The sequence below is a fragment of the Coregonus lavaretus genome (genome assembly GCF_964263955.1).
Source record: "Coregonus lavaretus genome assembly, chromosome: 4".
Classification (NCBI taxonomy): Eukaryota; Metazoa; Chordata; class Actinopteri; order Salmoniformes; family Salmonidae; genus Coregonus; species Coregonus lavaretus.
Genome location: NC_139991.1, coordinates 57,422,868 through 57,446,152, shown reverse-complemented (window position 1 = coordinate 57,446,152; position 23,285 = coordinate 57,422,868). Strand labels below are relative to the sequence as shown.

At 43.2% G+C, this 23,285-nt stretch overlaps 1 protein-coding gene and 1 long non-coding RNA gene across 2 annotated transcripts in view; one reads left to right on the top strand and one right to left on the bottom strand.

Moving 5' to 3' along the window:
* The window catches only part of LOC311127976, a 1,008,662-nt gene that overhangs the window by 242,074 nt on the left and 743,303 nt on the right, over positions 1 to 23,285 (top strand). The window lies entirely within an intron of this gene.
* Positions 1 to 23,285, bottom strand: part of LOC311127969 (erbin-like) — a 142,170-nt gene that overhangs the window by 30,547 nt on the left and 88,338 nt on the right. The window contains exons 5-10 of the mRNA XM_084159885.1: positions 22,983 to 23,061; positions 19,055 to 19,144; positions 14,114 to 14,170; positions 9,541 to 9,604; positions 8,928 to 9,002; positions 7,570 to 7,714 (exon numbers count right to left, since the gene is read on the bottom strand). Coding sequence (XP_084016011.1) covers positions 7,570 to 7,714; positions 8,928 to 9,002; positions 9,541 to 9,604; positions 14,114 to 14,170; positions 19,055 to 19,144; positions 22,983 to 23,061 — 510 coding nt within the window. The remainder of the gene's footprint in view (positions 1 to 7,569; positions 7,715 to 8,927; positions 9,003 to 9,540; positions 9,605 to 14,113; positions 14,171 to 19,054; positions 19,145 to 22,982; positions 23,062 to 23,285) is intronic.

Genomic DNA, 23,285 nt, shown 5'->3' with positions numbered 1-23,285 from the left:
CTACAGGTGATAATGCATATTGCTAATAGCATACCTGATCATATGGACCATGCATAGGCTATATGCATGGTCCAATATGTAAGGGATAATCAACGAGGAGCTATGCGTTCTCTGGAAAATGATGAACGACATGTAAGGTGTGTTCCACGATGTGCTAGCGGAGTGGAACTAGCCTTCCTCGGCGTTGCATTATTTTCCAGAGAATGCATAGAGCACGGAGTTGATTATCCCTTTTATGTAATGGCTATAATTTAACACATCTACTGCTAGAAATGTGCTCATTAGCCACTGAAGTAGCTAGCAAGTTTACTAGATAGCTACAGTAGTTGCCTTGGCAACAAAACAGACTTGCTAGTTTAGCTAATAAGCTTGCTATTATAAAAATCTAATTCAGAAATGCCAATGTTTTCAATTCGACTTCTGCTTTCAAAAGCAGCTCAAACTTGTAAGAATGAACTATCGCCATTGAATTCTACTGTGAAAATATACTGTGCGTTATAGGGAAATAATGCACGCTCTAGAATGCACTTCAAGCCAATCAGAATTCAACAGTGCCATGGTATAAGTGAAAATAATTTAAACAAATAATTTAACTAAAATGTTATTTGGCTAATTTCTGTAGGTGGAAACTACATTTTAGATGGTGTCAGCAAAATTGTATTTTAATTACTTCTGAAGTAGAATGTCCCCCCACTGCTACACATTTTTCCAGAGGAAATACTGCCAAGAGGGCTGCCGTGAACACATACAATGCATTCGGAAAGTATTCAGACCCCTTTACTTTTTCCACATTTTGTTACGTTACAGCCTTATTCTAAAAAGGATTCAAGTAATTTGTTCCTTATCAATCTACACACAATACCCCATAATGACAAAGTGAAAACAGGTTTTTATAAAGTTTTGCAAATGTAGAAATAAACAAAATAAATATTTACATAAGTATTCAGACCCTTTGCTATGAGACTTGAAATTGAGTTCAGGTGCATCCTGTTTCCATTGATCATCCTTAAGATGTTTCTACAACTTGATTGGAGTCCACCTGTGGTAAATTCAATTGAATGGACATGATTTGGAAAGGCACACACCTGTCTATATAAGGTTCCACAGTTGACAGTGCATGTCAGAGAAAAAACCAAGCCATGAGGTCGAATGAATTGTCCGTAGAGCTCTGAGACAGGATTGTGTCGAGGCACAGATTTGGGGAAGGATACCAAAAAATGTCTGCAGCATTGAAGCTCCCCTTGAACACAGTGGCCTCCATCATTCTTAAACGGAAGAAGTTGGGAACCACCAAGACTCTTCCTAGAGCTGGCCACCCAGCCAAATTTAGCAATCGGGGGAGAAGGGCCTTGGTCAGGGAGGTGACCAAGAACCCGATGGTCACCTTGACAGAGCTCCAGAGTCCCTCTGTGGAGATGGGAGAACCTTCCAGAAGAACAACTATCTCTGCAGCACTCCACAAATCAGGCCTTTATGGTAGAGTGGCCAGACGGAAGCCACTCCTCAGTAAAAGGTACATGACAGCCCGCTTGGAGTTTCCAAAAGGCACCTAAAGACTCTCAGACCATGAGAAACAAGATTCGCTAGTCTGATGAAACCAAGAATGAACTCTTTGGCCTGAATGCCAAGCGTCACGTCTGGAGGAAACCTGGCACCATCCCTACGGTGAAGCATGGTGGTGGTAGCATCATGCTGTGGGATGTTTTTCAGCGGCAAGGACAGGGAGACTAGTCAGGATCAAGGGAAAGATGAAAGGCACAAAGGACAGAGAGATCCTTGATGAAAACCTGCTCCAGAGCGCTCAGGACCTCAGACTGGGGGCGAAGGTTCACCTTCCAACAGGAAAACGACCCTAAGCACACAGCCAACACAACGCAGGAGTGGCCCATCCAGAGACCGGACTTGAACCCGATCTAACATTATTCGAGAGACCTAAAAATAATTGTGCAGCGATGCTCCCCATCCAACCTGACAGAGCTTGAGAGGATCTGCAGAGAAGAATGGGAGAAACTCCTCAAATACAGGTGTGCCAAACTTGTAGCGTCATACCCAAGAAGACTTGAGGCTGTAATCGCTGCCAAGGGTGTTTCAACAAAGTACTGAGTAAAGGGTCTGAATACTTATACTACCGGTCAAAAGTTTGGACACACCTACTCATTCAAGGGTTTTTCTTTATTCTTACTATTTTTTACATTGTAGAATAATAGTGAAAACATCAAAACTATGAAATAACACATATGGAATCATGTATTAACCAAAAAAGTGTTAAACAAAATATATTTTATATTTGAGATTCTTCAAATAGCCACCCTTTGCCTTGATGGACAGCTTTTGACAGCTTTGCACACTCTTGGCATTCTCTCAACCAGCTTCATGAGGTAGTCACCTGGAATGCATTTCAATTAACAGGTGTGCCTTCTTAAAAGTTAATTTGTGGAATTTCAGTTGTGTTGTGACAAGGTAGGGGGGTATACAGAAGATAGCCCTATTTGGTAAAAAACCAAGTCCATATTATGGCAAGAACAGCTCAAATTAGCAAAGAGAAACGAAAGTCCATCATTACTTTAAGACAACTTTGAAAGTGCAGTCGCAAAAACCATCAAGCGCTATGATGAAACTGGCTCACATGAGGACTGCCACAGGAATGGAAGACCCAAAGTTACCTCTGCTGCAGAGGATAAGTTCATTAGAGTTACCAGCCTCAGACATTGCAGCCCAAATAAAAGCTTCACAGAGTTCAAGTAACAGACACATCTCAACATCAACTGTTCAGAGGGGACTGTGTGAATCAGGCCTTCATGGTCGATTTGCTGCAAATACACCACTACTAAAGGACACCAATAAGAAGAAGAGACCTGCTTGGACCAAGAAACACGAGCAATGGACATTAGACCGGTGGAAATGTGTCCTCTGGTCTGGAGTCCAAATTTTAGATTTTTGGTTCCAACTGCTGTGTCTTTGTGAGATGCGGTGTGGGTGAACGGATGATCTCCGCATGTGTATTTCCCACTATAAAGCATGGAGGAGGAGGTGTTATGGTGTGGGGGTGCTTTGCTGGTACACTGTCTGTTATTTATTTAGAATTCAAGGCACACTTAACCAGCATGGCTACCACAGCATTCTGCAGCGAAACGCCATCCCATCAGGTTTGGGCTTAGTGGGACTATCATTTGTTTTTCAACAGGACAATGACCCAACACACCTCCAGGCTGTGTAAGGGCTATTTTACCAAGAAGGAGAGTGATGGAGTGCTGCATCAGATGACCTGGCCTCCACAATCCCCCGACCTCAACCCAATTTAGATGGTTTGGGATGAGTCGGACGGCAGAGTGAAGGAAAAGCAGCCAACAAGTGCTAAGCATATGTGGGAACTCCTTCAAGACTGTTGGAAAAGCATTCCAGGTGAAGCTGGTTGAGAGAATACCAAGAGTGTGCAACGCTGTCATCAAGGCAAAGGGTGGCTATTTTGATTTGTTTAACACTTTTTTGGTTACTACATGATTCCATATGTGTTATTTCATGGTTTTGATGTCTTCACTATTTTCTACAATGTAGAAAATAGTAACAATAAAGAAAAACCCTTGAATGAGTAGGTGTTCTAAAACTTTTGACTGGTACTGTATGTAAATGTAATATCGGTTTTTTATTTGTAATTAATTTGCAAAAATGTCTAAAAACCTGTTTTGCTTCGTCATTATGGGTTATTTTGTGTAGATTGATGAGGGAAAAAAAACAATTTATTCCGTTTTAGAATAAGGTTGTAACGTAACAAAATTTGTCAAGGGGTCTGAATACTTTTTGAAATGCTATCAGATATTCATACCATATCACCATATAAATGTGAATAGAAAATGGAAGATGAAACAGAAAACAGCTTTGGGGAATAATCAATTTTCTGGAAGTCCACTTCTTCTATATGCACCCAATTCGCATACCGCCCCAACAGATTAACAGATGACGCAATCTTTATTGTAATCCACACAGCTCTCCCCCACCTGGACAAAAGGAATGCCTATGTAAGAATGCTGTTTTCTCAGAAAGTATTAAACTGTCAAGAGGAGTAAAACAAGGTTGTCCACTATCGGCATATCTATTTATTATGGCCATCGAAATGTTCGCTATTAACATCTGATCCAACAATAACATCAAGGGGCTAGAAATCCAGGGCTGAAATTAAAATTGAATTATGATAAGTGTATACTATATTACATATTGGATCATTAAAAAATACAACTTTTACATTACTGTGTAGTTTACCAATAAAATGGTCTGACGGTGAAGTGGACATACTAGGTATTCGAAAGAAAGAAATGATCTCACTACAATAGATTTTAATAGAAAGTTAGCAAAAATAGATAAAATCTTGCTACCATGGAAAGGAAAATACCTATTTGTGGAAAAGTCACCCTGATTAACTCTTTAGTCATATCCCAGTTTACCTATATGCTTATGGCCCTGCCTACACCTAATTACTTGTTTTTTAAAATTATATGAGCAAAAAAGATTCCATTTTATTTGTAATGGCAAGCCAGACAAAATTAAACGGGCCTATTTATATAATGAATATGAACTCGGAGGGCAGAAATGATTAAATATTAAAGCATTAGACCTCTCACTAAAGGCTTCAGTCATACAAAAACTATACTTAAATCCAAACTGTTTTTTCTAGCAGATTAGTAAGAATGGCTCACCCTGTGTTCAAGAATGGCCTTTTTCCCTTTATTCAGATTACAACCTCTCATCTTCGGTTATTTGAAAATGAAATAATCTCTAAAATATCGCTATTTTTAAAACAAGCCATAGAAAGTTGGTTGCTATTTCAGTTTAATCCACCAGAAAAGACAGAACAAATATTTATCTCAAATATATCAATTGATAAAAAAAACAACATTATTTTGGGTATAATCTTTGTAAATTATATCATAAATAGGACTGGTAGAGTTATGTCACATGCAGCTAACAAAAATATATGGAAATGTCTGCTCTATTCAAAATTATAACTAACTAATTGCAGCATTACCGCAAAAATGGAAGAGGCAAGTGGAAGGGGGAGAAGGTAAAGAACTTGTCTGTCAGCCCTATATTAAAGACCAAAATTGGTTAAAGAAAATTGTGATAAATATAAAAGTATACCAGTTTCATTTAAGGACCAAAAAATGGACAGCTGTGGCATAGATGTTGCAAAATAGTTGTGAAGACATTTTTGATGTACCGATTCCATTTATATTATTATATACAATTCTTGCCACCAATAGAATGTTATATATATGGGGGATAAAACCATCCCAGCTCTGCAGATTTTGCTGTGAAGAGACAGAATCATTAAATCACTTGTTTGGTACTGCCCATATGTAGCTTGTTTTTGGTCGCAGGTTCAGGAATGGCTGAAGAATTACAACATTTACCTGGAGCTAACTCTGCAAATAGTACTGCTGGGTGATTTGAAAAGTCATAGTCAATCGATCAATAATATAATACTCTTAGCAAAACATTGTATCTTTAATTTACAGTCTGTAGAAACTATGAGACTAGAAAGGTTCAGGACTTTAGTGAAACATCACAGCACAGTTGAAAATGGCTAATCAAAAATGGTGTTCAGAGATAGATGGAAGGGGTTGAGGGGAGCTGAAGGGTGGGACTAAAATAAAAATAACAACAAAAACAAGATAACTAATGTAAAATATACTGTGTCCGTAAAATGTATATAGTATGTATAAGCTGGAAGTAGAAGCCTAAGTATTGTTGTCCATTAGTTTACTCCAATTAGGGGAGGGGTGATAGGGTTAGGGGAAAATAATAAAGAAGGTCAATATATTAAAAATATATATTTACCAAAAAATATATGGGGGATTGGAAAGGATGCAGACAATTACATTGATAGAAGCCACAATCTATCTGCAATATTGAAACTGACCCCCCCCCAAAAAATTAATAATAATAATAATAATGCAGTTCATTGACTACAGCTCAGCAATCCACACCATAGTCCCCTTCAAGCTAAGGACCCTGGGATAGAACCTATCCCTCTGCAACTGGATCCTGGACTTCCTGACGGGCCGCCCCCAGGCGGTGCGGGTAGGCAACAACACATCTGCCACGCTGACCCTCAACACGGGGGCCCTCAGGGGTGTTTAGTCCCACCCTGTACTTCCTGTGTACCCACAACTGTGTGGCCACGCACAACTCCAACACCATCATCAAGTTTGCTGACGACACAACGGTGTTAGGACTGATCACCGACGACAATGAGGCAGCCTATAGGGAGGAGGTCAGAGACCTAGAAATGTGGTGCCAGGACAACAACCTCTTCCTCAACGTCTGCAAGACAAAGGAGCTGATCGTTGTCAACAGGAAACAGAGGGGCAAGCACGCCCCCATCCACATTGATGGGGCTGTAGTGGAGCGGGTACAGTTCCTCAGTGTCCACATCACTAAGGAATGAACATGGTCCACACACCCACATAGTTGTGAAGAGGGCACGCCAGTGCCTCCTCCCCTTCAGGAGGCTGAAAAGATTTGGAATGGCCCCTCAGATCCTCAAAATGTTCTACAGCTGGCACATTGAGAGCATCTTGACTGGCTGCATCACCGCTTGGTATAGTAACTGCAAGGCATCCGACCGCAAGGCACTACAGATGCTGGTGAGTACGGCCCAGTACATCACTGGGGCCAAGCTCCCTGCCATCCAGGACCTCTATACCAGGTGGTGTCAAAGGAAGGCCCAACATTTTTTTCAAAGACCCCAGCCACCCAAGCCATAGACTGTTCTCTTTTCTACCGCACAGCAAGCCAACAGGCTCCTGAACCAACAGGCTCCTGAACAGCTTCTACCCCAAGCCATAAGACTGCTAAACAAGACTGCTAAATAGCTAACCAAATGGATACTCAGACTACCTTTTTTGCACTAACTCTCTTGCACTGACTCTATGCGCTCACCCTTACACTGACACCCCAACACACACATACACTACATATGCCCACACACACATAACATGCGCACACATGCATACTGACACCACACACACACACACACACTACCTCAATTACCTCGTACCCCTGCACATCGACACGGTACCGTTGCTCCCTGTACATAGTCATGTTCTTTTTTACTCATTGTTATTCGTTATTCACTGTGCATTTATTCCTTGTGTCACTATTTCTATTTTTTATTTTATTTTTATCTTTAACTCTGCATTGTTGGAAAAGGACACGTAAGTAAGCATTTCACTGTTAGTCTACACCATGTGACAAATGTTATTTGAGTCATTCATTCCAGAAGGAAATCCTAATACAGCCAATATTTCTCTTCACCTCAAAATAACAACCGAGCTGTTCATTAGACACACAATGGCTGGCACGGCATATGCACTGGCCCTATGTCTGGTCACTGGGCTACGTCAAACAGCCTTTATCATGTTGTAAAGAGATGGGCACTTTGTGTTTGTGTGTGTGTTTGTGTCTGTCTGTGTGTCTGTCTATGTGGGTATGTGTGTCTGTATTTGTGCCAGTCTGTGTGTCTGCATTTGTGCCAGTCTGTATGTGTGTGTGCGTGTGTATGCAGCCGCTCACCTATAGATCCGGGCAGCTGTGTGAGTGCATTATTAGAGAGCAGTAGGTCCTGCAGGCTCTCACAGCCACAAATCTGCTCGTCCACTATCTCCAGGTTGTTCTTGGACACATCCAGGTAGGACAGCTGCTTCAGAGTGCCCAGCATCTGGAGATCACACACAGGTATGAATACAAACACACAGGGGTACATACACGCACACACACACGCACACACACACACACACACACATATGTGCGCACATACACACACACACACACAGAATCCTTTATTAAATTACGTTCCATTGAGATAGTAACGTCTTTTGTGTCTTTTTCCTTTCTAGATATTGTTTACTGTTTTTGACAAATCTCTCAAAGGTTCCCTTGAAAGTACAAATGGGGTTAGATTAGCACTAGGCTATATCTAGGTCATTGATCTCTACTGAAATGAGAAACGGGGAGGATTGAGGCAAGAGGGGCCGGGCTGACGGGGCGAATTCAACTTGGAATTACATTGAGGGGTTAAAACAGTTCCAGGAATACCCCTGGCCTGACCAATCTGAACACAGGAACCTGAAAGCCTGCAATCCCACACACACACTTTCACTGAAAATAACAAAAGATAAAAGGAAGGGGAACGAATGGGCTGGGTGACTTGGTTTGAGGAGCATTTGGTTTCTTAATTAAACAGCAGGGCCACGGGATGCAATTTCACTATAACAAACACTAGCACATTGGAATGCTGTGTACATGTCACTGTTCCTAGGCATTGTTTTTTAAACAATTATTTAATAATGTTCTGCAGTGAGGCCAGGCAGTATTCAGTAATCCTATCAGAGGAATAGCCTGTAATTGTGGGGTTGGTTGTGGTGCTGTCGAAATGCTAGCGAAAGAGAGAGAGAGAGATGGGGAAAGAGAGAAACAGAGAGAGCGAGCAAGAGAGACCTTACGCAACACAAGGTGTGCTGACAACAAACCATAACAAAACACAATCGTTTGAATTATCACTGAATGACGGTTGAACCAACAGATTAATTGGTCTGTGGCTTCGTCATTCGTGACATTAATCTTATTACGATGGGCATGCAGCAAAACTACCCAGAGTGCAACAGAAGCATTATTACAACTTCATAATGTTGCCATTGCAATATTGTCATTATTCACGTCTATAATAATATACTACTATGTTAGCTTGAACAAAGCAGTGTTGATCAAAACAGTTTATTTTACCTTTACTTTACCAGGCTGGTTAATTATGAAACAATTCTTATTTACAATGACGGTTCTAGGGAATGAGACAGGACAAACACTGTGAAAGCCGAGGCACTGTACAGGAAGACTAAGCCTATGGGGAGTTGAATGGCAGTTCATCATCTTACCCCTGGTAGGAATGTCAGTCTGTTTCCATCCATCCACAGCTCTTTGATTCCAGTGAGCTGCTCCAATACCTCAGGCTGGAAAAAAGAGAGAGAAAGAGAGGGAGACAGAGAGAGGGGGAGACAGAGAGAGGGGGAGACAGAGAGAGGGGGAGACAGAGAGAGAGCGAGACAGAGAGAGAGCGAGACAGAGAGACAGCGAGAGAGACACACAGAGAGAGACACACAGAGAGAGACACACAGAGAGAGACACACAGAGAGAGACACACAGAGAGAGAGCGAGACGGAAAGGGAGAGAAATGAGAGATCAATTAATTTACAACCATACAGGAATCATTGTGCATATTAGCCCTACAATTAGCCATACAGTCTCTCAGACACTTTAAAGGGATGCAAATCATTTGTCTGAAGTGACATCTTTCTTGACTCATTTCCCTCCTCCACACAGATCTGAGAATAGCAGTATGAACCCGTAGTAGGGCCTGTCTCCATATTGCTGTCACCTGTCTTCTATCTCCAGATCAGTGAATGAAGATGAGGAGATGGAGATGAAGCCACTGACTTTAGAGTACTGAGGTTCAGCCTTGGGAGGACAGAAAGACAGACAGACACTCACCACTTCAGTGAACTCGTTACTCCCCAAGTCCAATCTCTCCAGCTGGGTGAGCTTGTGCATGCTTCTGCAGAGGGAAAGGGAGAGAGGGAGGGAGACCGAGAGATAGATATTGATGTTGAGCAAAGGAGCTGGGAATAAAAGGAGTCAACCACAACAGCAGCATTTGCATGCTCATTCATGAGAGTGTGTGTGTGTGTGTGTGCACAAACAGCGTCCCTGTAGTCTAGTTTCTTAAAAGACTGCTTTATGTGGTATATCACCCATGGGCCCTGTTATAGCAGTCTCCAGCCCAGGCTTCCCTCTCACCCATTTAAGGCCGATTTCGTCACAGCAAAAAGAAGCACAACATTTCACACAGATACTCAGACGGTTATGTTACACCAGGGGGGCATGAAGAATTTAACGACATGGCAAAGACATTTGTTCAAATAAGGATAGACGTGCTGTTGGTCTAACACGTTCCTCCATATCCAGGCTTGCTTTGAGTTTCATTGATTTGTAACAAATTGGCAGCAATAGATTTTCGGATTTCTCTTCAGGTCTGGGGGAATTCATATGCATTTAGTGACAGACTTGTGGCAATACTAGTTGACAATTGTAGTTGACAATGAGATTTAAGGATAAAAAGGGATAGTCCGTCAATGGTCCAAGGGTGTGTACACCCAAACCATCACCACAAGGGTAAACAACCAGATTCCCCTGTCCTCTGATGGCCCAGATGCCTACAGCGATGACTCAGAGATGACCTTTCCTCTACCCATTAACGCTCTCTCACGCACACACACACAATAAAGTGTACAGCGGATGGGGAGAGCTTAGAGACCACGGGAGGAAGCACCAGGGGACTCCAGGAGCATTTCTTAAAAGAGTGTTTTAGTCCCTGTCCCACTCTGTGGCCCTCATCCGAGTGTCCTTGTACAAGTGCACACTCCTGTGAAGTACTCATACAGGGCCTTGGTAATTTCAACATCTATCACACACTTCACTGACATGCTGTGTAGATGCACAGATATAGGAGAGCTGGATGCTATATGACGATTACAACATAAGCTTAATTACCATTACATAAAACAAAATATGACAATACATATATGTGTTACTAAGACAAACAACAAAGTCTAAACACTAACTATAATATGAGATAGTGTGTTAGGCTAATTATTTAATATGACAGCTACTACTAGGGTAAATAAAAGAAAGATAAATAGAAGAAACTAAGGGCTTCGTTATATTTGGGAACAGATCAGATAACAGTCATTTCTCAGTGGGGATGAACAGACCCCCCTCAGCCCCCAGTTGTGCTCTGGACACCATATGTGAATTGATTGCCCCCCCCATCTATCCTCAGAGTTCGTACTGCTTGGTGACCTAAACTGGGATATGCTTAACACCCCGGCCGTCCTACAATCTAAACTAGATGCCCTCAATCTCACACAAATTAACAAGGAACCTACCAGGTACAACCCTAAATCCGTAAACATGGGCACCCTCATAGATATCATCCTGACTAATTTACCCTCTAAATACACCTCTGCTATCTTCAACCAGGATCTCAGCGATCACTGCCTCATTGCCTGCGTCCGTAATGGGTCCGCGGTCAAACGACCACCCCTCATCACTGTCAAACATCGACCTGGCCAAGGCTTTTGACTCTGTCAATCACCGCATTCTAATTGGTAGACTAAATAGCCTTGGTTTCTCAAATGACTGCCTCGCCTGGTTCTCCAACTACTTCTCAGATAGAGTTCAATGTGTCAAATCGGAGGGCCTGTTGTCTGGACCTCTGGCAGTCTCTATGGGGGTGCCACAGGGTTCAATTCTCGGGCCGACTCTATTCTCTGTGTATATCAATGATGTTGCTCTTGCTGCTGGTGACTCTCAGATCCACCTCTACGCAGACGACACCATTTTGTATACATCTGGCCCTTCATTGGACACTGTGTTAACAAACCTCCAAACGAGCTTCAATGCCATACAACACTCCTTCCGTGGCCTCCAACTGCTCTTAAACGCTAGTAAAACTAAATGCATGCTCTTCAATCGAACGCTGCTTGCACCCGCCCGCCCGACTAGAATCACTACTCTCGGCGGGTCTGACTTAGAATATGTGGACAACTACAAATACCTAGGTGTCTGGTTAGACCGTAAACTCTCCTTCCAGACTCACATTAAGCATCTCCAATCCAAAGTTTAATCTAGAATCGGCTTCCTATTTCGCAACAAAGCCTCCTTCACTCATGCTGCTAAACATGCCCTCGTAAAACTGACTATCCTACCGATCCTTGACTTCGGCGATGTCATTTACAAAATAGCTTCCAACACTCTACTCAGCAAATTGGATGTAGTCTATCACAGTGCCATCCGTTTTGTCACCAAAGCCCCATATACTACCCACCATTGTGACCTGTACGCTCTCGTTGGCTGGCCCTCACTACATATTCTTCGCCAAACCCACTGGCTCCAGGTCATCTATAAATCACTTCTAGGCAAATCCCCGCCTTATCTTAGCTCGTTGGTCACCATAGCAACACCCACCCGTAGTATGCGTTCCAGCAGGTATATCTCACTGGTCATCCCCAAAGCCAAAACCTCCTTTGGCCGCCATTCCTTCCAGTTCTCTGCTGCAAATGACTGGAACGAACTGCAAAATCTCTGAAACTGGAGACACTTATCTCCCTCACTAACTTTAAGCATCAGTTGTCAGAGCAGCTTACTTATCACTGCACCTGTACACAGCCCATCTCTAATTAGCCCACCAAACTACCTCATCCCCATATTGTTATTTACATTGTTATTTATTTTGCTCATTTGCACCCCAGTATCTCTATTTGCACATCATCTTCTGCACATCTATCACTCCAGTGTTAATACTAAATTGCAATTATTTTGCACTATGGCCTATTTATTGCCTTACCTCCATAACTTACTACATTTGCACACACTGTATATAGATTTTGTATTGTGTTATTGACTGTACGTTTTGTTTTTGTTTATTCCATATGTAACTCTGTGTTGTTGATGTTTTTATCGCACTGCTTTGCTTTATCTTGGCCAGGTCGCAGTTGTAAATGAGAACTTGTTCAACTGGCTTACCTGGTTAAATAAAGGTAAAAAAAAGAAAAAAAAGAAATGAACCTGTAGGCTGATTTCCAAATGGCACTCTTTTCCCCTTATAGTGCACTACTTTTGACCTGGGCCCATAAGGCTCTGGTCAAAAGTAGTGCACTATATAGACAATTGGTTGCCATTTGGGACGCAGCGCTAGTCCTCAAGACTCCCAGTCAAACCAAACACGGCTTGGTACTGGGGGTTAACAGTAATGCTCTTCCGTCCTGTGGAGGCTCTTTCGTCTTCGCTACTCCTCAAAACATTACACTTTAATCCATACTATGTATACCGTGTATACCTTTCCGTCTGTACAACCAAACTATACAACGAGGTGGTTTCACGTCGACCTCTAGGGTTGCTGTCGTGATAAACGTGGAGTTGGATATAAAAACGTGGCAGTGTTTTCGGACGGTGATAGTACGCTGAGCGTCCACCAGCATCGGAATATTCCTGCCCTGTGATTGGCAGGCTAGGAGGAGTGCTCTGCCAGGCTCCTTTCAGAGCTGCTTTCAGAGACACTGGGGTCGGTACAGAAAGCTCGGTACTGGGGTCTGTACAGAGTGCCATAGAAATCAGTGAGGAACACACAACGGTGCTGTCGCCAAAAGGTGTCTGGGGTAGGATGAGTGTTATTATAAGGGGTGTGTGTGTGCGTGCGGGCAGTTGTGTGTGTTTGCGCTTGCAATTTGTGTGTGTGCGTGTGTGTGTGTGTGTTTATTTACATCCCTGGGATGCTTGCATCTCTCTGGCATCCATTCTGGCCATTAGGCCTTCTGTTTGTCAGAGCTCCAGACCCTAGCTGCAGTCTCAGACACACAGAGCATAGAGGGCCAGCCAGCTAGGGGACAACAAAAGAAATGGACCTAGACAGGCGGGCTTCAATTAGACACAGAAAGATCAAGAGAAGAGAGACAGAGAGTAGAGAAAGAGAGAGGGGAAACGAGACAAAGAGAGCATAGCGGAAGAGCGAAGCGGAAAGACAGACAACGAGAAAGAGCATGACAGAAAGAGATGAGACTTCTCTCCAAAACCCCAAAACCACCTGCAGCAATCAGGATCCCCTTCATAATCACTGGGTTCATTAGGCAGTGAACACACATACACACAGAGGTAGGTAGGTAGTGGAGGCTTTCAAAAGGTGAAACGGAACATGAGTACAGTCTGAGTACTCTGGATTATAAAACCTGTCACAGCTCGCAACAGAGGTAGCACTCTTATATAACACGGTAGAATTCAATGCCACAGAGAAACATGGTGAGAGAGAAACAAACCGAGAAAGCAAGAGTGCGTAGGGGAGAGAGAGAGAGAGAGAGAGAGAGAACGATAGAGGCACTTGTTGTCCTTTTTTCTCCCTCACACAAACATGGTCACTCACAAAGAGCCACCTCTTGTTTGTCTGGGGACTCAGAGCTTTGAGGTCTGTGAGGGCTTTGATGTGGGGAAAACAGAGACAGAGACAACTTACTTAGGCAACATCTTTAACTGGTTCTCTCTCAGCTCCAGGATCTGCAGTTTAGTCAACCTGAGGGAGAGGGAGAGAGAGGGAGAGGAAGGGGAGGAGAGAGAGACAAAGAGACAGACAGAGAGAAAGACAGACAGACAGACAGACAGACAGACAGACAGACAGACAGACAGACAGACAGAGAGACAGAGAGACAGAGAGAGAGAGAGAGACAGAGAATACAAGTCAATGACAACACTCACTGTTGATACTCAGTCTTCAGGGACTTGGGATAGTGTCGTTTTACTGGATGGTTTTGTCTCAAAACAAAAGTTTTTCCTGGGTCTGGATCACTGGGGTCTGGCCAACGATGTGAACCCTACAGATATACAGATATGTTTTTCTAGATTCCACACAACTCCTGCTAGTTTGAAACCCAGCCGTGATTCAGCCATAAGGTGGGGAAATTGATTCCGAGAGAAAGCTACATAGGGTCAGTAGCATGGTTTCCTGCCAGAACTTCAACCCAGATGATTTATGTATACGTACTACACCGTATAAATACTATGGCTTATATAAAGTTGTGACCTTTCCCACGGGAGAGAAACATCATATGATAAAAAGTTAGTCTATAAAACTAACTTTGTCTACCAGCCACCGTGGCAGGTAGATTTTAAAAAATCTACCAGCCCCTCCGATTTTTTACCAGGCTAAATATTTTTTCTGCATTAATTGCAGCAAAAAACACAAAACAAAACGGATAAGCATGCTTAGTAATGTTTCTAAAACAAGGAACGCAATACTAGTAAGAAGTCATGTGGTATATTGCTCAATTTAATATTTTGTGACCCGAGTCTAACCAAAATATCACAGATGAGACAAAAAAATTCAGCTGCCCCTTTAAGGTTAACCTGGTAACTGGGCCACTCAAGTCTTCATGTGTGGCTGTGAGAATCTGACTAGCAGAGGCAGATGAGGTCTCGCTCTTCGCTAACAGTGGAAGCAAACTCAAGCACTGAAAAACAACCTAACTTGTGAACAAAACTATGTAAATATATAGAGAAACACCAGGATAAAGTCTTACCTTAATAGTTAGACAGTTTTATGCCTGTGTGCATCGTTTCTAAAAACAAATCTTTCAGCATTCACACACAGTGTGCACAGCGCCCCAGCCCAGGCTGTGTTGCTCCAAAAGGTGGGATAATGTTAGGATTCATATTTCTTTGTGCATTACGAGATATGAAACAAAAAAGCAGAAATACTTTGAAAACAGCCACTGCAGCATTTATTTATTTATAAAGCACAACTCGCATATGTGTCTATACTTAATTTTTTATTCACTGCTCAAAAAAATAAAGGGAACACTTAAACAACACAATGTAACTCCAAGTCAATCACACTTCTGTGAAATCAAAATGTCCACTTAGGAAGCAACACTGATTGACAATAAATTTCACATGCTGTTGTGCAAATGGAATAGACAACAGGTGGAAATTATAGGCAATTAGCAAGACACCCCCAATAAAGGACTGGTTTTGCAGGTGGTGACCACTTCTCAGTTCCTATGCTTCCTGGCTGATGTTTTCGTCACTTTTGAATGCTGGCGGTGCTTTCACTCTAGTGGTAGCATGAGACGGAGTCTACAACCCACACAAGTGGCTCAGGTAGTGCAGCTCATCCAGGATGGCACATCAATGCGAGCTGTGGCAAGAAGGTTTGCTGTGTCTGTCAGCGTAGTGTCCAGAGCATGGAGGCGCTACCAGGAGACAGGCCAGTACATCAGGAGACGTGGAGGAGGCCGTAGGAGGGCAACAACCCAGCAGCAGGACCGCTACCTCCTCCTTTGTGCAAGGAGGAGCAGGAGGAGCACTGCCAGAGCCCTGCAAAATGACCTCCAGCAGGCCACAAATGTGCATGTGTCTGCTCAAACGGTCAGAAACAGACTCCATGAGGGTGGTATGAGGGCCCGATGTCCACAGGTGGGGGTTGTGCTTACAGCCCAACACCGTGCAGGACGTTTGGCATTTGCCAGCGAACACCAAGATTGGCAAATTCGCCACTGGCGCCCTGTGCTCTTCACAGATGAAAGCAGGTTCACATTGAGCACATGTGACAGACGTGACAGAGTCTGGAGACACCGTGGAGAACGTTCTGTTGCCTGCAACATCCTCCAGCATGACCGGTTTGGCGGTGGGTCAGTCATGGTGTGGGGTGGCATTTCTTTGGGGGGGCCGCACAGCCCTCAATGTGCTCGCCAGAGGTAGCCTGACTGCCATTAGGTACCGAGATGAGATCCTCAGACCCCTTGTGAGACCATATGCTGGTGCGGTTGGCCCTGGGTTCCTCCTAATGCAAGACAATGCTAGACTTCATGTGGCTGGAGTGTGTCAGCAGTTCCTGCAAGAGGAAGGCATTGATGCTATGGACCGCCCGTTCCCCAGACCTGAATCCAATTGAGCACATCTGGGACATCATGTCTCGCTCCATCCACCAACGCCACGTTGCACCACAGACTGTCCAGGAGTTGGCGGATGCTTTAGTCCAGGTCTGGGAGGAGATCCCTCAGGAGACCATCCGCCACCTCATCAGGAGCATGCCCAGGCGTTGTAGGGAGGTCATACAGGCACGTGGAGGCCACACACACTACTGAGCCTCATTTTGACTTGTTTTAAGGACATTACATCAAAGTTGGATCAGCCTGTAGTGTGACTCCAAATCCAGACCTCCATGGGTTTATACATTTGATTTCCATTGATCATTTTTGTGTGATTTTGTTGTCAGCACATTCAACTATGTAAAGAAAAAAGTATTTAATAAGATTATTTCATTCATTCAGATCTAGGATGTGTTATTTTAGTGTTCCCTTTATTTTTTTGAGCAGTGTATTTTTATATAATATAATAATATAATAATATAATAATAATATGCCATTTAGCAGACGCTTTTATCCAAAGCGACTTACAGTCGTGCGTGCATACATTTTTGTAAAAGTCTAGTTTATAAAATGCTCGCACTGTAGAGCCCTAAGTGTGACCACCCGACAACGTGGCTGGTGAATTAGATATACAGTACCAGTCAAAGGTTTGGACACACCTACTCATTTCAAGGGTTTTTCTTTATTTTTACTATTCTCTACATTGTAGAATAATAGTGAAGACATCAAAACGATGAAATAACACATATAGAATCATGTAGTAACCAAAAAAGTGTTAAACAAATCAAAATATGTTTTATACTTGAGACTGTTCAAATAGCCACCCTTTGCCTTGATGACAGCTTTGCACACTCTTGGCATTCTCTCAACCAGCTTTATGAGGTAGTCACCTGGAATGCATTTCAATTAACAAGTGTGCCTTCTTAAAAGTTAATTTGTGGAATATCTTTTCTTAATGCGTTTGAGCCAATCAGTTGTGTTGTGACAAGGTGTGTGTGTGTGGGGGGGGGGGGGGGGTATACAGAAGATAGCCTTATTTGGTAAAAGACCAAGTCCATATTACTTTAAGACATGAAGGTCAGTCAATCCGGAAAATGTCAAGAACTTTGAAAGTTTCTTCAAGTGCAGTCGCAAAAACCATCAAGCGCTATGATGAAACTGGCTCTCATGAGGACCGCCACAGGAATGGAAGACCCAGAGTTACCTCTGCTGCAGCTAATAAGGACATTAGAGTTACCAGCCTCAGACATTGCAGCCCAAATAAATGCTTCACAGAGTTCAAGTAACAGACACATCTCAACATCAACTGTTGGCCTTCATGGTCGAATTGCTGCAAAGAAACCACCACTAAAGGACACCAATAAGAAGAAGGCCAAGAAACACAAGCAATGTACATTAGACCGGTGGAAATGTGTCCTTTGGTCTGGAGTCCAAATTGGAGATTTCTGGTTCCAACCGCCATGTCTTTGTTAGACGCGGTGTGGGTGAACGGATGATCTCTGCATGTGTAGTTCCCACCGTAAAGCATTGAGGAGGAGGTGTTATGGTGCTTTGCTAGTGACACTGTCTGTTATTTATTTAGAATTCAAGGCACACTTAACCAGCATGGCTACCACAGCATTCTGCAGCGATATGCCATCCCATCTGGTTTGGGCTTAGTGGGACTATCATTTGTTTTTCAACAGGACAATGACCCAACACACCGCCAAGCTGTGTAAGAGTTATTTTACCAAGAAGGAGAGTGATGGAGTGCTGCATCAGATAACCTGGCCTCCAGAATCCCCCGACCTCAACCCAATTGAGATGGTTTGGGATAACTCGGACCGCAGAGTGAAGGAAAAGCAGCCAACAAGTGCTCAGCATATGGTGGGAACTCCTTCAAGACTGTTGGAAAAGCATTCCAGGTGAAGCTGGTGGAGAGAATGCCAAGAGTGTGCAAAGCTATCATCAAGGCAAAGGGTGGCTATTTGAAGAAACTCAAATATAAAATATATTTTGATTTGTTTAACACTTTTTTGGTTACTACATGATTCCATATGTGTTATTTCGTAGTTTAGATGTCTTCACTACATTTACATTACATTTTAGTAAATTAGCAGACACTCTTATCCAGAGCAATTTACAGTTAGTGAGTGCATACATTTTTTATTTTATGTTTCATACTGGCCCCCCGTGGGAAACGAACCCACAACCCTGCCGTTGCAAACGCCATGCTCTACCAACTGAGCTACATCCCTGCCGGCCATTCCCTCCCCTACCCTGGACGACGCTGGGCCAATTGTGCGCCGCCCCATGGGTCTCCCGGTCGCGGCCGGCTACGACAGAGCATGGATTCGAACCAGGATCTCTAGTGGCACAGCTAGTACTGCGATGCAGTGCCTTAGACCACTGCGCCACTCGGGAGACACATGTTCACTATTATTATACAATGTAGAAAATAGTAAAAATAAAGAAAAACCCTGGAATGAGTAGGTGTGTCCAAACCTTTGACTTGTACTGTATTGTTTGTGATTGATTGTCTGATGTCTTACCTGCCAAAGCTGGCTGGTAGGAACTCGAGGAAGGCGTCGTTTAGGTAGAGCTGTGTCAGGCTGAGGAGCTGAGTGAAACCCTCTGGGAGCCTGCAGGGGAGACATGAGCAACATGGTCAGATTACTAGCCTCATCACTAACATCATCAAGGAGACAGTGAATACACTGAAGCAATAGGTGTTATTAAAGGCCTAACCTAATGTAGCAGGTGTAAAATAAACGCTTGAGTGGCGATTCTTTCTGGTCCTGACGAGAAAAATGTGAACTGTCGGGGAAGGTTCTCTTCTGCACTGATAAACCAATCTAGTAAATGTGGAGGAGGAGTTAAGATGGAGTGTCGCCATATTAACGTCCAAAAGTGGAAGTCACGTCACATGCTCTTTCCATTTCCCATGAAAAGCAGTTACATCCGGTTGTTTCCGTCCCCGCTGAGTGTTAAACGCACAATGCAGCCATTTTTATATCAATATCAAATCATTTATAGGTAACAATTAAGTACCTTACCATGATTGTTTTAAATTAAAATGGTCAAAAAGAAACAAAAATAGCTTCTTAGCAAAGAGAAAACTGAAAACTAGCTGTTATTGGCAGAGAGGTTTGGAACTCTCTTTCTTATTGGTCTATTAACTAATTAATGTCACCAGGCAGGCGAAAACGCAATCCCACCAAAACAGGTGGTCTTTTCAAACAGCTCTTACACTAAAGGGCATTATCATAATTTTCAACATTTCACAGTATTATCCCAACCTCAGTGTGGAAATATATATAAAACACAGGAAAATCATGTTTTTGAACGCACTGGGCCTTTAACTTATTTTAAAAAGCATCATAAAAAGAGAGCAATTATGGTATCTATGCAAAAAATGGCACAGGAGCCGAGCAGAAGAGTATAGCAATAAGAGGTGTTATTATTTTACAAAAAAGTACTGCATCTCCAAGACAATTTTCCCTTTGGGAACAATAACGTTAATCTGATCTTTGTAATGAAAAGAAAGCAAATGTCTGCCAACTGTTTAATGTTCTAAAGCATTATCCTTGTTAGAGACATCTTGGTTTGAATATGATATTTACTCATTGTTAGTGGTATCAACAGCTCAAATTGAATGGCGCCGAAGAAGATGGCAGCCGTTTTACAGACCAATTGTACTATTATGTGTGTTTTTTTCGCGTTATTTGTAATTTATTCTGTACATAATGTTTCTGCCACCGTCTCTTATATTAGGATAGCGATTACTCACCTCGTATTGGACAATACTTTCTCTTCAACGAGTCGGACGCGAAGGATATCCTACAGACACCCGACAAGGCCCAAATCCCCGTCATTCGCATGAGAAAGAGACAGAGATATCCTGGACGTAGGTCGGGGTGCCTTGTAAGGATCCGACGGTGAGCGTGTAAACTGCCTCTTCCATCAATCCTATTAGCCAATGTTCAATGATTTGAAAATAAATTAGACAACCTAAGATTACGGTTAACCTACCAACGGGACATTAAAAACTGTAATATCTTATGTTTCACGAGTCGTGGCTGAACGACGACATGGATAACATACAGCTGGCGGGATATACACTACATCGGCAGGATAGAACGGCTGACTCTGGTAAGACAAGGGGTGGCGGTCTGTGTATATTGGTAAACAACAGCTGGTGCATAAAATCTAATACTAAGGAAGTCTCGAGGTTTTGCTCGCCTGAGGTAGAGTATCTCATGATAAGCTGTAGACCACACTATTTACCAAGAGAGTTTTCATCTATATTTTTCGTAGCTGTCTATTTACCACCACAAACCGATACAGGCATTAAGATTGAGTGCAATGAGCTGTATAAGGCCATAAGTAAACAGGAAAACGCTCATCCAGAGGCAGCGCTCCTAGTGGCCGAGGACTTTAATGCAGGGAAACTTAAATCCGTTCTACCTAATTTCTACCAGCATGTTAAATGTGCAACCAGAGGGAAAAACACTCTAGACCACCTTTACTCCACACACAGTGACGCGTACAAAGCTCTCCCTCGCCCTCCATTTGGCAAATCTAACCATTACTCTATCCTCCTGATTCCTGCTTATAAGCAAAAACTAAAGCAGGAAGCACCAGTGACTCAGTAAATAAGGAAGTGGTCAGATGACGCAGATGCTAAGCTACAGGACTGTTTTTCTAGCACAGACTGGAATATGTTCAGAGATTCTTCCGATAGCATTGAGGAGTGCACCACATCAGTCACTGGCTTCATCAATGAGTGCATCGATGACGTTGTCCCCACAGTGACCGTACGTACATACCGGGCTTGAAAACTATTACAGACCACAAAGGGAAGCACAGCCGCGAGCTGCCCTAGTGACACAAGCCTACCAGACGAGCTAAATCACTTCTATGCTTGCTTCGAGGCAAGCAACACTGAAGCATGCATGAGAGCATCAGCTATTCCGGATGACTATGTGATCAAGCTCTCTGTAGCCGATGTGAGTAAGACTTTTAAACAGGTCAACATTCACAAGGCCGCAGGGCCAGAGGGATTACCAGGACGTGTACTCCGAGCATGCGCTGACCAACTGGCAAGTGTCTTCACTGACATTTTCAACATGTCCCTGACTGAGTCTGTAATACCAACATGTTTCAAGCAGACCACCATAGTCCCTGTGCCCAAGAACACTAAGATAACCTGCCTAAATGACTACCGACCCGTAGCACTCATGTCTGTAGCCATGAAGTGCTTTGAAAGGCTGGTTATGGCTCACATCAACACCATTATCCCAGAAACCCTAGACCCACTCCAATTTGCATACCGTCCCAACAGATCCACAGATGATGCAATCTCTACTGCACTCCACACTGCCCTTTCCCACCTGGACAAGAGGAACACCTATGTGAGAATGCTATTCATTGACTACAGCTCAGCGTTCAACACCATAGTGCCCTCAAAGCTCATCACTAAGCTAAGGACCCTGGGACTAAACACCTCCCTCTGCAACTGGATCCTGGACTTCCTGATGGGCCACCCCCAGGTGGTAAGGGTAGGTAACAACACATCTGCCAAGCTGATCCTCAACACAGGGGCCCCTCAGGGGTGCGTGCTCAGTCCCCTCCTGTACTCCCTGTTCACCCATGACTGCATGGCCAGGCACGACTCCAACACCATCATTAAGTTTGCAGACGACACAACAGTGGTAGGTCTGATCACCGACAATGATGAGACAGCCTATAGGGAGGAGGTCAGAGACCTGGCCGTGTGGTGCCAGGATAACAACCTCTCCCTCAACGTGATCAAGACAAAGGAGATGATCGTGGACTACAGGGGAAAAAAAAGAGGACTGAGCACGCCCCCATTCTCATCGACAGGGCTGTAGTGGAACAGGTTGAGAGCTTCAAGTTCCTTGGTGTCCACATCACCAACAAACTAGTCTTGGTCCAAAAGGCTTATTAACAGCTTCTACCCCCAAGCCATAAGACTCCTGAACAGCTAATCATGGCTACCCGGACTATTTGCATTGCCCCCCCCCCCCTCTTTTATGCTGCTGCTACTCTGTTTATTATTTATGCATAGTCACTTTAACTCTACCCACATGTACATATTACCTCAATTAGCTTGACTAACTGGTGCCCCCGCACATTGACTTTTTCTTAAACTACATTGTTGGTTAGGCTTGTAAGTAAGCATTTCACTGTAATGTCTACACCTGTTGTATTCGGCACATGTGGCAAATTAAATTTGATTTGATTTGGTTTGAAATCCTATTTGGCTAGAGTGATTAGAGAGCAAAGATTCACTTAAGATTGCCGCATTGATACGTGATAACAATATAATCACCATTTAGTGAATGGCCTAGCTGTAGCGGTTTACAAGTTAACATATCAAGGCAGAGTCGTACCCTATGGCATGTGTAGCTAGATAAATATACAGGTGTGACTTAAAATAACTTGTAGCAAACTTACTTGGAGATGGGATTCACACTTGCTTCAACAATAGCCAGGACTTTGCAGTTCTTTATATTTTCTGGAAACTCCTGGATAGCTAGAACATGAAGCAGATGTACGGTTACAGCATGTCAACATATAAGCCGTTTAATGATTTAAACATTTGTTACCATTCCTGGGGGATATGTCACAAAGCAGGATGAAACATCTTCATATCTCCTAGATCAAAAAGCAATATTTACTCTAAATTGTATAACTTACTTGATATTTTCAATATCCCACATTCAACTCCAGCCTTCTTATTAAACTGGAAGATCTATC